This window comes from Etheostoma cragini, chromosome 8 (genome assembly GCF_013103735.1).
Source record: "Etheostoma cragini isolate CJK2018 chromosome 8, CSU_Ecrag_1.0, whole genome shotgun sequence".
NCBI classification, from domain to species: domain Eukaryota; kingdom Metazoa; phylum Chordata; class Actinopteri; order Perciformes; family Percidae; genus Etheostoma; species Etheostoma cragini.
In genome coordinates this window covers 5,365,614-5,383,405 of record NC_048414.1, presented here as the reverse complement: position 1 = coordinate 5,383,405, position 17,792 = coordinate 5,365,614, and the positions used below count along the sequence as shown (strand labels likewise).

Genomic DNA, 17,792 nt, shown 5'->3' with positions numbered 1-17,792 from the left:
AGGTACATTCAAGCTGGTTATACACAGTTCTCAGCCATAACCTCCAGATGTTTTATAGTTTACATCGGAGATCTTCAACAGGTGGTGCGGGACCCCTAGGAGGTCCTCAGAGTTACTGCAGGGGGGCCTACATATTATTGTTAAAGCTACATTGTGTAAGAATTTCTCCCATCTAGCGGTGGAATTGTATATGACAACCAACTGAAATTCACTTTCTAACCTCATATCCTTCCCAGGTCTCCGTCCAGAGCAACAGGGTCTGTTGATCCATTTCTTTAACTGTTTATGGTCTACCCCAGTTCATGCAAGCGTAAATGTAAAATATCAAGCCAATAGGAATACTTGAAATGAATGCTGGTGGTCAATATTAATAAAAAAAGACAAGTTTGTGAAGGGCAATACAGATTTTGATAATGAACAACTACAAACGTTACACAATGTACCTTTACTTAATGCTTTGGAAGTTAGGTCTTATCATGAATCCAACATATTATTAGCAAATATAAATCAGCCTATTTGTTATTTGGTAGCCATCCACAGACACAGTTAAAGGTGCTCTGAGCAATGTCATGCGTGTTTTAGGCTACATTTGTTGTCACATACAGCAAACATCTCCTTACTATCTGCGAGCTGCCGGTCCGAAGAACACACCGTAAAATACCACGGTCTCTGTGGACAGCCCAGGGTCTACAAACGGCAACAGAAACAAAATGTGCCCACCCGCACTACGAAGCTTACACAGTGTTCCAGCGTTCCAGCCAACAACCGACAAGAAGGGTTTGGGGGGTGGGGGAAGCCCGGGAGGGAGGGGACAAGGTAGTCTCGTTTTTTTTTTTTTAAATACTTTGAATGTCAACAAGAAGTAATATCAACCAACATCGCTTAGAGCACCTTTAATACTGAGGATTCACTGTGCCACATGTATGTTTAACATTAAAATGTGATTCATAAAATCATGGCAACAATTATTTTAATAGCTTAGTATTTAATGGACTAAAAAGCCTTTAGGCACCCTTAAAAACGTGAAACAACTAGTGAGTTGGGAGTGTTGTATTTTTACCACTAGAGGGTAGCATGTCTGTGGCGTAGGTCGACTATGAAGTGAAGTGCTGACTCACTGTCAGAGAGACCTGCAGCAAAAACAACATATGAGGTATCTTCCCACAGCTACTGTGGGAGGAAACACACCGTTTAGTTTTTACTTTCCTAGTGTCTCTTACAAAACACAGCATGTCGTAAATATGACGAATTGATCATGTTTATTGCCAGATAATTATTGACCTTTGGCTTAAATTGAACTCAGGAAGGGAAATGTTGATGTTGTTTTTCAATAAGATAATGAAGATGAATCAGAAATTGGAATAGAAAACAACACATTATTAAAACAGAGCTTTTTTAAGAACATGGCCTAAATGAATGGAAAGTATTTACAACGTGCATCATTGCAAACAGGACAGATCTAAAAACATGTGCTTCTATTTTCAGATATCTCCTGCCATGTGTTGAATCATTGATAATTACAGTTAAATAAAGGTTGATGCTTACTTGCGAGACCCAACAGAAGTTGGTGTGGACCTCCTTATTATCCCCTCAGTGTGATGCCGAGAAGCCCTCTGCTTCACAGTGAAATGGGCCAAGCTCAAGGTTAACCAGGATGAGGAACATTTCTCAGGGAAGAAAGAGGCTAATTTAAGACCGGTCTGCATTCTCTCTCACTCTTTCTCAGTGTGTCCTGATGTGTGTGTGTGTGTGTGTGTGTGTCTGTGCAAAAACAGTTTTTTTTTTCTACAAAATATTTTAACAAATCCTCCACATTCACTGCGCACAAGACAGACTACATTCATACATCACCTAAATCCTGAATGGAGATTATGAAGGAAAAGCAGCGCCTGATTGACATTTAGAGCGATCTAATCTTGTTTTGCTTATGAATCCTGTGCCAGTGTGCAATCTTCACTGTCACTGTTTGTTACACTCAAGCTGCCTGATTCAGATATTGTTTTTCCAAAACACAAACATTCAAACACAGTGAAATGCTGAAGCTTCTAGGTTTGTTTTTGTATTTAAATACATTATGAATTTATATAATTTAATATAAAGCATTGGCTGCAAGACTATTTATCCTGGAACAAATACGGTTTGTGTGGTATTCATGTTTTACAATAGGAGCTGATTGCTAAATGCCAGAAAGTATGTCAGTTCATTGCAATTCCTCTCACAGCAAATAACCTTCCCGAGCAAGTGCACTAAAATATACACTCATTTGCCAGTTTATTAGGTATAACTAATGCAGTCTACTACAACAGTCCTGCAACAAATCATGAAGGTTATAATGTTCAGTGCTTGTCAAAACTGTTTTAGAGATTCAACTTTATGATCTTTATGGAGGTTGTAGTTTGTGGTGCTGTTACACTGCATTGCAGAAATAGGTGTTTCTGTTAATTAGCCTTGCCTCACTGATATAAATGTGGTGGACACAAATATAGAAGCACCTGTATAATGCAGCACATTCAGCTGCACCACAGACTACACCCTCCAAAATGTTCATGAAGTTGAATAATCAGTTTAAGTTACATTTGTTAAAGAGAATAAAACTGCTTTACAGGGAGTATGATTGTTGACTGAAATCATTAAGCAACATTTTTCCCTCTGCAAATTAGTGGGTGTTACCATAGACATATTGATATTACAGTCTATGTTGTTACCTTAAGGGAGTGATGTCTTATGTGCTGTTTAGCCTTACTTTTGCAAGGCTGCTACTACTAAATTGTGAATTATCAACATACATGTGTACATGTTTATTTACCAAGTTAATTTACCTGTTTTGACGATTGAAATAAATCCCAAAGTGTAACTTAAACAGTCTTTCTGAGAGTCTGTCAAGCAAAACGATGGTGTCAAGCTGAAATCATGCGAGAAGATGGAGATGCCAACAAAACAACATGCTGAAACAGTTAAAGAAAACATTTCTAACACAAGAACTTGGCATTGTGGCCTAGCCGTATAGCTAGTTTGTGGCAGAAAGAAGGTAACGTTACCTGACTGATGGATAACTCTTTACTCTTCTACATGATAAAAGACTTATCAAGAATGATATTAAATAATATAGCTTATATCGATTTAGCTAACGTTGACGTTAGCTTGTTGATTTGTGACCTCAGCGCACTCCGTTCTTTGGTCAAATAACGTTAGCGTTCAGTAAGCAGTAGGGATAACTCAAAAGTCACATTTTATACTACTTAAACTGTCAGTCGGCAATGATAACATATTTATTAACTTTTAAATCCAATGTTTCCAAAGTGTGACCGCGTTGCTAGCTGTGGGCACGCGGCATATATAGCATAACTGCACCACAGAAATAAAATTGATTTGTTTAAGTAAGTGTTTCACCTTGGGAAAATATTTTAAAATAAAGTTTTGACCTATCCCTACTGGTGTGCTCAGCAAAATGTTTGTAAAACGTAGTAAGCCAAACTGAATCCAACCTGCAGCTTCATGACAATTCTACAGTTTTGAACAACTCATTTACCCAAAAGCTTTTACTTTGAAAGCTCCACCGGAAATTTGTAGCCTATATATTTTGACGCTATGAAACGACACGTTATCCCCTGTTTTTACCTCCTTCCCCTCCCTCACCTCTTACTCTCCTCACCCCCCACCCCACCAGACTATTCCCCCGTTCACACCAGTAGTTGTCATGGCGATGGAGTCAGCCTCGGCGTCGGCTCCAGCGGTTGTTGCCATGGAGATCCCGGTGCGAGGTGCGCTCCCGGTGGTTGAAGAAGACGAGGGCTACAGCGCGCCGCCGCCAGGGTCCGAGGAGCGACTACGGTACCGCCGAGGAGGTGGAAGACGTAGGCGCGGGGTGCCGTTTAACCGGGGCGGCTACTACATGCTGATAGTGATTGGGGAGATCGGCACACAGCACCAGCTGGACACCGCCAGAGCGCAGATAGAGCGGGGTGAGTGATGGACGAATCACCGGCTTGTATCTGTGATTGTTATCTGTTTGGCAGCTGTGGTTTAATGTGCAACTTTGGAAAGTCCCGGAAAGAGGACAGAAATTGTTTGACGCAATGGACAATATAGTACCATGGATGTATTAGGTAGAGGCATTTGGTGCAGCATTGCACCATGGGACACCACGCATTTTCCCTTACCCCACTGTGAACTCTATGACAGTGAAACTGCAGACTCAAGTTTTAGATGCAGCATAGGTGTATTTACTTTAGAACTGCAGTAAAATACAGCAGCCTTCTCGGTTTTAACCTTATACTGTAATTTTATCAATTAATTAATTAAATATAAATTAAGCAGATATTAACCTATTGGCCAATCAGTATGGCTGTATAGGTGAAATAATGAAGACATTTATTTTCACCCTGCACAATAATGTACCTGTCTGCCTTGCAGCAGTCATCTAAAATGCTGTTTGGTTTGAGCAGGATGTTACTATGTGTGTGTGTGTGTTTTTGCTAACATTGCATTGTGGTTCCATGTACCCTTAAAGCTTCAAACAACCAAAATATGCAGACTGTTCACAGCAGCAAGAACACAACACCTTCAGATATTGTAAAGGAAAACACGTAGCTTTCTCTTTTCTGCAGGTTTCTTTTTTGTGTCAATCAGGCATCATTACTCAGCAATATTTCAGTAAGTTCCACCCCTTCTTCTTGCATCATGCTACATGTCTCCTGTCATTGTGGGCTGTCTAAAGTCTAGGGATGTTGAGCAGTTGTGAAAGATGTTGTGTAGGGACTCGTTAGTATGCCACTCAGCAATTTTTCGCTGTGCCGTTGCCCACTCTAAGCTGTTCCCTGTCCAGATGATCAATCACGCTTTAAAATGCCAGTCCGGCGCCATAGCGACCCCATCCATCCCCTGTGACCTCGTCTTACCGTTGTTAGAGACTTACTGCTCTGCTGCTCTGTGGCAAACTGTCCCCCACCCTTCCCCATTACACTCTTGATTCTTTCGGCCAGGTTTTTTTTTTAAGTGTGACTCAGTGTGATGACCTGCCATTGAGTGTCATTACATGTGAGCCGCAGCATCCTTTTTTAGGCCTGCAACAAATCACCCACGCTGCAGTGTTGTCGTCAAACATGACTGAGGTTTTATTTGGGCATATTTCATTAGATTTTCTTCAAATCTGACTCAAAAATGTTTTTTGCATGCTTGAAAAATTACTTTTTTAATATAACTTTTTGTAACTTTAAATAATGTTTCCAAAATCATTTCAGCAACTCGTAATAGGGTGAGCGGCACTTCTGCATTCGCTTTGCGGCTCACTACTGGGTAGAACCGCACCATGCAAGTTTGCCAGATCGTAGCAGATCTGTAGTTCCATTAAGACGTAATGGAAGAATTCCACTTCCAACCTGTAGGGGAATCAAAGCGGGAAAATGTCTCTATTGTTGCTTTAATTGGTAGTGTTGGCTTTAATGATCAAAAATAGTTGCAGAATCATTTCATTGTCATTGAAAAATCTCTTAATTGAATGACTTCAGCCAAAGGTCCTATATTTACAATCAGGGTCTAAAATCAGCTATTTTGTCCTCCAGCCAAATGGCTAGTGGAAGTTCATACTTTACCAGCCACTCATAGATAAACATGGTATTTATGACTGGTAGGTAAAGCAAAACTACGAGCCCTCTTGCAAATTTAGCCAGCATTTGGCTGGTTTGTGCTGCTGTTTTAGACCCTTTTTACCATCGTATATAATACAGAAAAGCAGCCCTGACAAATTGATTTATTTTAATTGTTGTCTAATCATTTTCTTTTTAATTTAATAAACTAAACAATTGAATGACTTTGTTTTGGCATATAATCGGCACAATCTGCATGTTATCATTGCTGCCTTGTCCAGTATATCTGTATCTATCTATCTATCAGGATATTTCCGACCCGAGGCCACAGAAAGCGAAGCGCTGAGTCTTTCAAAAGTTTATTTTTTTTACCTTACTGTTAGTTTTTCCTTCCCTTTTAACATTGTATTACTTTATACTTATATGGCATTGCTCTGTGAATAAATTGATTTTTTGTGTAAATGGGAAGTAATGAATACATTTCACCATCTATAGTCTTCATTTCCACTGAATTTGAGACCCAGCTCTTGCATGTGATGTCCACTACAGTTTTTTTTTAGTGTCCCTGCACCAAATACCTTGTAGACTTTATTGGGAAAATGACTGTTTCATAGATAGAGGCTAATCTAACGTCACTAACACGTCCTGAGCTTGTGATTCAGCGTTTTCCCCAGAGGTGCAAGAGAAGACTTTCAGGCTAACACCTTGTTAGTTATAGCAGATCTGAAACCTAGAGGCAGTGAAATAGAAAACTGGTGCGAATGTGGTTCTGACACTGAGTTTAGTGCTCTTTCCCTCTCACCTTAGACAACACAAAGACACCATGTCCCAACCCTGCATTCAGATGTTGTGTTGGATAGAACGCTGAAAAATAAAGTTTCACTGTCACTATGCCCTCCTTACAGGCTAGTGTAGGCGTTCTGCAGCATTAAGCAGCCATAATCCTCTGGCTATTTCACACACTGCGCAGTTGAATAGTTCAGATTTCCTGAAGTGGGTTTGTATGACGTAATTATCCACAGTCAGTGTATTACCTACAGTAGATGGCGGTCGGCACACGCCCCCAGTTTAGAGAAGCAGGTTGGACTGCTGTAGACGGAGCCATCCGAACTATGGAGCTGTGAATCTGACTATACCCTTCAAAACACCAAAGTCACACAATAACCGAAACAAAGTAACCGTTTGAGGCAGCCATAGACCAGCCACTCCCGTGTTCTGCCAGGAAAAATGACTATTTTTGTCAAAGGAGGGGAGAGATCATAGATGGATTTAACAGCTTCAGTTCTCATTGGAAAGGGCTCTCTGATAGCAAAGTAAAGCCGTGCAAATATTGTAAATGTCAGTGGTGGAAGAAGTATTCAGATCCTTTACTTGAGTAAAAGTACTATTACCACACTGTAAAAACACTGTGTTACAAGTAAATGTCCTGCATTAAAAATTTTACTAAGGTAAAATTATGTTAGTATCATTAGGAAAATGTACTTACAGTATTGAAGTAAAAGTACTCCTCACATTTTAGGAACTTTAAAAAACACTACAATATTTTTCTCTGAAATGTAGCGAAGTAGAATGTGAGATGGAAAAGAGGTACTTTGAGGTAATTTGAGGTACAAGTACCTCAAATTTGTACTTAAGTACAGTACTTAAGTAAATGTACTTAGTTACACTCCACCACTGCTAAATATAGCATACACTTAAACTGAAATAGTTTTTTTTTGAACGGGCCTTTTTTAGGTGGCTAAAATATGTTTTGCTGCTGCCCCCGTCCTATACTGCTCAGCTTCTGTGTTGGTCCTGCTGCCTGCTGACTACAGATAAGTACCTCCTACAACCCCACTTCAAAAAATTCAAACCATCCATTTAATGACTCATTGAACTGATGGGATATTAAGGGGTAACATATTTGTATGAATACCATTTTTTCCTTTTCATTTCACATCTCTCTCATCGACGTACCTTTGCTGCGTCAGACGCTCGACCCTTGTGGCTGTTTGTATTGTAACCCTTGTAAATCAAACTGATTAATTATTCTTTTAACAAGGAGACAGCCATCTTTTAGGACTACAGCAGAAAAGTGTTTAGTACTAAGAAGCGTGTTGGTGGAGTATGAGGGAGTAAGAGGGCTCAGGATGATTTAACTTTACTGCCCATAGTCTTGTTGAGGTCTTATTCTGGCTAAATGAATCTTTACTGACTCTGTATGTCGCCGAAGGCAAACCAGAATCACTGTAAATATTTCAATGCTTCTCCAACGAGTATTTTAGTTGAATTCAAAGTGTCTCATTCACTGACAAAGCATATTACTTATCCAGGTACGTTTTTGAGTGTAGCATTGTCTTTTCTTCATCTTGGTGTGCCGAGCTGTAATTGGCTCAGTACTGCTCCCTGATGCCGGAGAGCTGAAGCTGTACTTGGTGATAACTGCAGGCAGAGTGGCCATTTTTCCCCCTGTTGGTCACAGGGTGCAGCAAGGAACCCATTCAACCCTCGAAAATGAAACTTATACTAGCCATATAAAGCTGACATTAATGCTTTATTAAATCGTTTGTTTTGGTTTTATAACCAAGAAGGTTTCAAGGATGATACCTAAGTTGTTTATTCGGCAAGTGGTCATCTGGTCAAATTCCTCCCCCCATAATAAAGAGCAGCGTACAGCCGCTTGGTAAGCATTGGTGACTGGGCACCATCATGCATATTGATGTGCAGGTCTGCATAACTCTGTGATTTTGATCAGATTCTGACAACTATAGACAAAAGAGGCTTTCACTCCACATTACTTGTATAAATATGTCGGGTTATCAGGTCTCTCATTATAGAAGAGTGAGCTGTACCGCCCTATTTTAACTGGTGCTACCATTAATTGTTTTTGTTATAAATTAGTTATTTATAAAAGACCTTATTTAATTAATGAGTTTGACTTTTCAATGTCAAAACATAGAGAAATTGCCCTTCACAATTTCTCAAGACCTAAAGTGTTTTTTGTGTGCAACAATCCGACACCCAAAGATTTACAATAATAAAAAAGAAAAAAAATCAGTAAATCCTCACATTTGAGAAGCTGGAACCAGCAAATGCTGGCCTCTTGATTGATGAATGACTAGAATGATTATTGATTATCTATATAGCAACCAATTTCTTTTGTTGATGGCCTATTTGATTGACTTGACGAAGCAGTTGTCATCTTTATGTGCATCGACACAAAGCTGGTCACTTAGTATTAAGCAAAGTAGAATGAAACTCTCCGTGCAGTATACACAGCCACTGATAGCTCTCCTCTTGGCCATGAACAGGCAGGTAGGTCTGAGTCTAGTTATGTTTGACACCAATGTCATCCTCCAACAGGAGCGGATTCAGATGCACAAATATTAAGGCCTCATTCATTCCCAACCCTTTCCCTGTCTTCTGTGGACGCTAACAATCTTTGTATTTTTTTACGTTTGTGAGGATTGGCATGAAAAGGCATCAACATCAGACTAGGAGGTTGTAATTTTAATGCGTCTGGTAGTGCAAAACGAGACGTTTTGCCAATTAATTCTAACGAAAAGGTAATAACAGTGACACAGCATTTCTGGGAACAGAATGCAGTCGGCAGCGAGGGAACATTTTCTCCTCAGTTAAAGGCAATACAAGGTCATCAAAGTCTTCTTTTGTGAAAGAGGAGATTTAAGCAGGGGTATGGATTTGAAAAATTAGAATGATCTAATTTCCAGCTCTCGCTGAAGGAATCCACAGATGGATAAGATGAGAGAAGTGTGTGTTGGTTTCTATCCTGCTGGATGAGAGATCTAACACAAGTTCTCTCTGAAGTTTGACTCACTGCGTCTCAGTAGGATCTGATAAAGCTGTGGCTGTGTGTTTGCATGTGTGTTTGTGTGTGCGCGTGTGTGCATGTGTGTGATGCTCATCAGTTCATTAACGAGTCATTTCTACTGATCAAATGAACTCCAATTAGTTTTAGTGCTGATGTTTATGTGGGGTCTTTTACCTTTTACTAGTTATTATTACTTCATAAGGTATTAAAGGTCCCATGGCATGAAAATTTCACTTTATGAGGCTTAATATGCGTTTTACCAGCCTGCCTATGGTCTCCCGTTGGCTAGAAATGATGATAGGTGTAAACCGAGCCCTGGGTATCCTGCTCTGCCTTTGAGAAACCACGAGAACCACGATTCCAAAAAAAGGTTAAACAGATTTTGCTTATGATTACATGATTAAAATGTACACAATTAAATTACATGAACCATAACTTGTAAAATTAACAGTTTTTATTAAATTTTATTCTCATATAATGATTAAAGGAACATGTTTTGGGACTTTAGCTCATTCACCGTATCCCCCAGAGTTAGATTAGTCCATACATGCTCTTCTCATGACGTAACTCTCTCTGAAGCACCCACCGCTAGCCTTAGGGCAACTACTGGAGGTAACTGGCTCCAGCTAGTCTACTGCTCCCAATAAGTGACCAAATAACGGCAACCGATATTTGTCATTGGTTGTATCAAAATGGGTTTAATCTTGAAACAATCTCTCATTTTTGTTTACTTTATGTTAACAGTGGGCAAAATAGACTTTCTTCCACCAAATGAGAAAAGCCAAAGCTACAGTAACTATACTATAAATTAAATACTAATTGTAAAAGTGTACAAGTGAAAAATGTTTATTAAATATGTCCTCAGTAATATTATGGTTTTAGACTGGGCCTGTGGTAGTAGAGAAGGATTGTCGTATGACAAAGTAGTGAGTAGTGATACAGTATGATATTAGTGTCACTTGAGGTTAGTAATACTGTTGTGTACTCAGCCTCAGGACATTTTAAACTACAACGCTTCCTGCTCAGGGACCTTGCCCGCATCTCAAACAGAGTTAGGGAGGTAAGATGCTGTCGCAACATCTGGTAAAAGGTTATGTATGTCTGTGCCTCAGGTTCATCAGATACTAGTCCAAAGGTTTTTTTTCCTCTAATTTCACTAATCTTCATCCTTCCCTGCTTCATGTTGTTGTCCTCAAGCAATCTTTCTCTTTCCTCCTTCCTGACAGGAATTCGATCCTGGGACGTGGACCTCAAGTGCTGCAACCTGGATCAGCAGCTGCAGCTGTTTATAACTCGTCACTCCGCCCACTTCTCCTCCGAGGTCAGAGGTCAGTGTGATATGGCGCTCTTGGCAATTGACAAATGATGACTACAATTAGCGGAGCTTATTCTGAGAAACGCATTGAATACATTATTGTGTCGTTATGGAGCAGATTTTGGATGAAACAAACACTGAGAAAGCTGCATTCATCCAAAAATGAATGTAAATATACACCGGACTTATTAGCTGAATTAAAACTGTGTTCTTAGATGAGATGTTGTAGATTGATGTACATGCTTCTCCTGCTGCAAGAAGGGATGAATTGCAAATTATTAGCAACTGACCAAGCTGCTCTTACTTTACAGGAGATCCTCTCTTGTCCTTTTTTAGTATTTTTTGGCTGACATTTGGAGGAGCAAAAAAATCCTAATGCAGAGAGATGAAGCCCTAAAAACTTTAACATACGATTACAAATGATACAGGTACTTTTAATCTGAAGATATGGTTGACGGTTCAGACATTTAATCCATCTGCATTGCTTTAAAGCTGAACTGTGGTATAATCACCAGGGTGACTGTTCAGTGTGTGTGTGTGTGTGTGTGTGTGTGTGTGTGTGTGTGTGTGTGTGTGTGTGTGTGTGTAGACCTGCCTCTTTTGTCTACGCGATGCAAAGATTTAGGGCTCAGAGCCCAGGTTGACACACACACACACACACACACACACACACACACAAATACACACACAATCACAAATACGAGGAAAGGACAACCCCAGGGGAGAATATTAGTGCACTATTGGCAAGTGCTAAGGAGCAGCAGCCGGAGTCAGCAGAACATGACACAGCATTTTTCAACACAGTTGTTAAAACAGAGCAAATACATTGGGAAGAAACAGGAATTCCAGCAAAACAATAAACATTAGTAGCCTTTGTCCATCTGTCTACCAGTCTGTCCTTCTGGGTTACCTTTCTAAAGAGACACGGCTCCAAAGTGAGTCACCTCCATTCGTATTTACTGATACTGTAACTGCTGATGAAACATCCAGATATATTAGTGATTCATTCCCTCAGGTCTGCTTCATCTGTTACACTCGAGAACAACAACATGTCATCTTTGAATTCAGGATGTTGCAAAAAATCTTTTTTTTTTCCCTTTTGCGACAATAACATGTTTGATAGATAATTATTTTTACCTTTGACATATCTTGATTGACTGGATTTATATTGCTTTGAGAAAAACTATTGATTTCTGAATGGTGTATTGGATATCTAAGGCAGTGTCCTAATATGTAAAATAGCATGGTGGTATAGTGGTCAGACAGGACGTCCTGTAAGTGTCTTTCTTCCATTGTCCGATGACCTTAAGCATCCGCCCTGGGGACGTGATGCTGAAACCCCGCAGGTCTTGCTGAAGCTGGCGTTTCTGTGGAGGTTGGTTGTCAAATGCTAGTGTTGCCTTTGGAGATAAACAATCAATATTTCACCAAAAGTGTATTTAGTCTTGTCGCTGCCCTTTATAGTGTAGATAGATGGATAGATGTTTATCGATCCCAATAAAATGGGAAATTAAATTGTTACAGCGGCAAAATCAGTCACACAGCACAGAATATAAATATAAATGAAACACTAGGATACAATATACATACATACAATATACATGAAATAATACTATGAATAAGATACAAGAACAAATATTTGAATATATAAAAGTTGGGAATACAAAAATGTTGTTGCTTAATTGGCAAATTAAGCAACGTGGAATATGTGGAAATTAACCAATTGTGCAGGTTGCACTTAGTGCAGTATTGTGGCGCAGTACTGTGATGTCTCAGAGTCTTATCTAGCACCCAGTGATGAGGTGTTAAAAGGTTTTATTGTCTGTGTGGGAATGATTTCCTGTAGCGGTCCGTGCAACATCAAAGCTGTCGGAGCCTCTTAGAGAAGCTGCTCCTCTGTTGGACCAGTGTGTGCGTGTGTGTTTGTGTGTGTGTGTCTGTGTGTGTGTGTGTGGTCGGGGTTATCCATAATAGATAACAGTTTGTTCAGTGACCTCCTCTCCGCCACAGCTTCAGATGTCTCCTGTTTGCAGCCAATCACGGAGCCTTATTCACAAGCATCACTTCTTTTTCACTAGATGTTTACTGCTGCGTTCAGAGAGACCTCTGTGTTCCCGGATTTTTCTATTGACAATGGTGTGGATATTGACCTTTCAGCAATAATGGTGTCGGTTGTTAATGCAGTAACATCATTATCATATCTCTTCTTTTTTTATCCCTAGGGCTGGGCGGTATGGCCAAAATCTTCTATCCCAAAATAGACTGGTAACGATTTATATTATGACATAGCTTGTTTTCTGGTAATTCAATAAATAAATAGTCTATTTGAAATAACCACATGGTAAAATGTATCAAGGAAAATTATAAAGAAAAAAAATATATTTTCTAGCTGTATACTGCGCTGTTTGTGATTATAGTGTGATGTTAAAACAATCCTGCAATTCTTCAAATTATATCATTTCTCGAAATGTTTCACAGCAGATTTTCTTTGAAAATTGAGTTAGTATGTGCTTGGTATTATCAATTTAGACAACGTAATTCTATATCTTGATGGATGATCTCATTACGATACAATTCCCTTAAAAGACATTAATTATCAATTTAAATTATCGCCCAGCGCTGTCTGTCACACAATTATTTTGGTCACTTTTCACGTGGACAACTAAGTGCAACACTATGATGGTTTCCCAGGAGACAGGGTGCGTTGTAACCCCAATCTAAACAATATTGCCCCCCCAATATTGCGCCTTCAAATATGGCGGTTTGAAGCAACCATAAACACTTTTGATGTCCGACATAGTCAGACAACATGTCGTACTGATTCAGTTCAGATTCAGTTCTGAAACCCAAGTAGAGAAGAGCCACAAGGTCAGCAAACTGACCTAATAATGTGAGATGCGCATCAGTCTAAAGTGTAAGTGTAAGCTACTGGTCTAGGGTTAGGGTTAGACTAGACCAAGAAAAGCTGTAGTGGCAAAACCTCTGCATGCATTGGACTGGGCAAGCCTGACTTTTCGTGCTCATTAACCCTTTGAGGACAAATAACGCACCGGCGAGTCCAAGCAATGTTTGACAGCACTCCTACTTAAGCGATATTACAAAATTTCATTTTAGAGATTTATTTCATTCATATTTTATGCTTACTTTTGTGAAAAGATTTGAGAATTTTCAGATGAGATTTTCAGCTTTAGGGCAAGATTGTCTCTTTGCACATTGCTTTAGAAATTTTTTGGGTATCATGATACAAAAAGCTGAGTTTGTTCCGAACATTTTGATGTGAAACACATGGTTAAACGGTTCTATGCAAATATCCTAAAATGTGAATTTAAAATGAAATGTAAAAATGGGTTAATTCAACTTTTTTTAACTCATTTTTTTGTCTTTCAAAAGTTTTAATGGGCCATTGTCAAACCGGATGTAAAACATTATGGAGCAACACTTCATGTGTCATTCTCTACACTTACGGTAACACATTGTACTGGAGCACCACTAGTATTCAGCATGCATACATACAGTGCATGATGTTGAAAACTAACAGTGTGCTTTCCCAAACTGATAAAGGAGATCATTGAAAATGCCTTATCCCTTTTTGAGACTGACGCGGCTGAGGCTGGAGGACCAAGGACGGAGGCTGGGAGTATTGATTACACCCCCACTTTTTTTTCGGTACAGCACACAAGACAGATCAATAGCACTTCAATGGAGAGCAATCCGATGGACGCATTGCATAAATAGATAAGGGGATCACATTGCTTTGGGTTAGCAGAAAAAATTCTATTGTGGGAAAATGGTGTCAACAGTCATCCTTCTCCACTTGGCTGAGTTTGGACATGAGGTCATAAGGTGATGGACGGCTGATCGGTTCACTGATAAAGTCAGGGATGGTCCTGCTCAATAGTGTATTGACTATTCTTTCTCAACTAGCTGAGGCGAAGTTTCAGTTCTGGAATGATATTGGGCTTATGTTGTATGACTGTGAGTCAGGGTGTTGATGGAAATAACAGATACGTTTTCTGACCAAATTAATAATTTCAGTATCGGGGGTAACTTGTTATGACTGACATCTCAAATTCAGCTTTATGGACTTACAAACATTCAAATGTAAAATTCTAAAACATATCCACTTTGGAGGAGAAAATAACCCTTCATTTTCAACCACAGAGAGATTCAATCTGCACTAATTGTTTGGTCAATCGCTAATTGCTTGAAAAAATACTTTCTGTTTTGTGTTGTCATTTGTTGTTGGATTTCTCATTTTGCAGCAAAACTCTGGGATAACACTTTCACAGCTAGACCCAGATATCTTTCGATGCACATTACTACTTTCAACTCAAGAAGAGTTTTCTCCAAGAGGCAGTTGAAAGGGTGGCTATGGTCCATTGAGGTTTGTAGGGATATGTGATTGTAAAATTTATAATTTTAGTCCAGGGCTCTGTCTGAGATTTGCGTCACACCGTGTCAATGCCAAACCTATCATCATTTGTAAACTAACAACAGCTGATGAGTCTCAGCTTGTCAGGGTATTTCTTAGTTATCGTTATAATTCAAAATTACACAAAGGGTTGTTCAAACCTAGCTAGAATAGTTTAATTATATCTTCAAATTTCACAGTACCCCGGTTTTTAATAAAAATGTTCAGGTTCCTCTGCACTTGCGCAGACTAAGAAATAGGTTTTCTTTTCATGTTCACATCACAACAACACTGACAGTCGTCTATGGGATTTACTGGTTTTGACCGAACATACCAAAAATAGATAACTGCTGGATCCAAAATACAGCTTTGTTTGCCAAATAAATGCTACTAGTGTTTTTTTATTATTATTTATTATTTGATAAGATGGAGTTGACCTTAAAACTAACTTACTTACTAACATCCTTTGTAACCCTTACATTTGTTTAAATGTAGATTGAACACCTGAAAATAAATAAAGACAGTAGAGTCAAGGAAAACTCTTTATACTGTAGATGGTCTTTATTGATCTAAGATCTGAAATTCTCCTTCAGCGTTTCCATGCTGATAATTATCTATTGAATGGGTTCATTCAGCAGGAGAGTGATAACACACCATCACCCTTTTCCCTTTTTAAAAAGCTGATCAAGGGCAAATCAAAACGTCATTATGAGGCATATGTGATAAAGTAAATATTGATTTAAATAGTAAAAACTGAATGTAAAATATGCGGTTGGTCATAAACATCTGTTTTTATAGTTACAGGAGGTTTCACTTCACTTTTACATGACCATTCCTCCATAACAAATATTACAAAGTGGCCCCTGGTGTTGAAATGATGTAATGCAGTGATGACTTCATATTTCTGGACAGGGACTCTAACTTGCAAAGAAACACATATACAGATGAATAGCCTACGGATACTTAAAACCCCAACACACACACACACACACACACACACACACACACACACACGCACACGCACACGCACACGCACACACACACACACACACCAAGGCTGCCTACACAAATACCCGGCGAGGACCTGGGGAGATAGGCCATGGATTAGTGTCAGCGATTTACTCTGATTAACCCTCCCACACTGAAATCACAAAGGTGTGCGTGTCCAAGTGCAGTATGTGTGTGCGTATAGCTATGACTGAAAATGACGTGTGTGCATGCTGTGTTTTGTGGACTTTGTGTGAGTGCTGATGTCTGAGTATCAGAGTCCTCACTCGGTTTCTCTAAGTCGTTGAAAATCTCTTCTCCCTGCTGTGGTCATTGCCAGACATTTCCAGGAAGAGCTTTTTTTCTTGTGAAATCTACCTTTTGTCTGGTTTAGTTTAAAAAAATATGCTGTAATTCTTACTGAAAAATGAGTTTTAGATATAAACCTTCAAAGGCATGGAAGGTGAAGGAAGTGCATGATGTGACAAAAAGTCATTTCCACGTTCTTTAAAGAATAGGAACAGGAAGCAGTAATATAGTTTAGAGAATATTATACATCCAAGGCTAAACTGAAAGAAGGGTTGCACTCATAGAACAAGTTGCAATAACAAATCCTTCTGCTACTTCAGAACCACGGACAGCTCTCTGGTTTTAATACACAGTTAGGCAACAGATGTTTCAGTGCCATTGTCGGGGCCATAGATAACTTGCACAAACCTCAGTCGGATAAGTCAGGCAGACTAGTCTAAAACCTTTAACTACACAACCCCTCTGCTAGGGGATGGAGAAAGGGGATGTTTGGTTAACAGGGGACACACTGGTCAGCAGCATGTAAGCAATACAGAAGCATCCATTCATCTGAACCTAGATACTTTTTTCAGTACCTCCGTTTTGGGTATTTCACGCCTGAGCTTCCCATAATGATTGGTGTATCTTTTCATTATTTATTCATCATTTCAATTTCCCATGAAGCTATATTGTATGCTTTAATAGTGAAACTGCAGGTTTTTGTATGATCAGTATAGTTCACAAGTTCAAAACATATTATGAGTACATTTGTCTTACTTAAATACATAGGAAGCCTATGGGAATTATACTTGATTACAATTTAAAGCCTTTAAATAAAGAGTGGATCTCATAATGATGCACAACACACAGAGTCAAAGTATCAAAACAGTCAGTTGTCAGTTTGTGAAATACACCTAGCTTAAACTGATGGCAATTGAGATGTGATGATTTGGCTTTGGTTATTTTGGAGGATGTAGTTTGTGATGCTGTTGCTGTGTTGTGTTATACTGAGAGGTGTTTTATCATTTGGTCTGCAAGGATACTAATAGAAGCATATATGTTTTGACAGACAACTAATGATTAAAACGCTCCAGAAAGGGTTTTGGTAAGGACTGTGGATTAGCACTAATAATATGCACATGCCACTACTAGCCTGTCAGTGCAGGTACTTATCTAAGATGTTTATGAAACGTATTGAACAAAGCATTGAGAATGCTAATTAGGACTGTAGCGGCAGTTGGTTTATGGGAAACGGGCTTCAGCAACCCAGAGGTCCAGAAATACTTTGAAGTCAGATGTGAAATCACGTGTTTCTTTTCTCTCTTTTATTCTCTCTCTCTCCTCTCTCTGTCTCTGTCATTCAGGGAGATGTGGGCAGAGCTAAAGGAAAAAGTA

General features: G+C 39.2%; 1 protein-coding gene and 1 long non-coding RNA gene across 3 annotated transcripts in view; one reads left to right on the top strand and one right to left on the bottom strand.

The window, feature by feature from the left end:
• Window positions 1-133: 133 nt before the first annotated feature.
• LOC117949354 lies at window positions 134-17,554 on the bottom strand. The gene is made up of 4 exons (XR_004657679.1): window positions 17,544-17,554; window positions 9,983-9,989; window positions 3,423-3,428; window positions 134-220 (listed from the first exon to the last, which is right to left on the bottom strand). It is a non-coding gene; the product is annotated as an uncharacterized LOC117949354 (long non-coding RNA).
• map1ab (microtubule-associated protein 1Ab) overlaps window positions 3,683-17,792 on the top strand; it is a 70,072-nt gene continuing 55,962 nt past the window's right edge. For both annotated transcript variants that reach the window (XM_034879527.1, XM_034879526.1), the window contains exons 1-2: window positions 3,683-3,962; window positions 10,623-10,724. In XM_034879527.1, coding sequence (XP_034735418.1) covers window positions 3,698-3,962; window positions 10,623-10,724 — 367 coding nt within the window. In that variant the 5' untranslated portion in view covers window positions 3,683-3,697. The remainder of the gene's footprint in view (window positions 3,963-10,622; window positions 10,725-17,792) is intronic.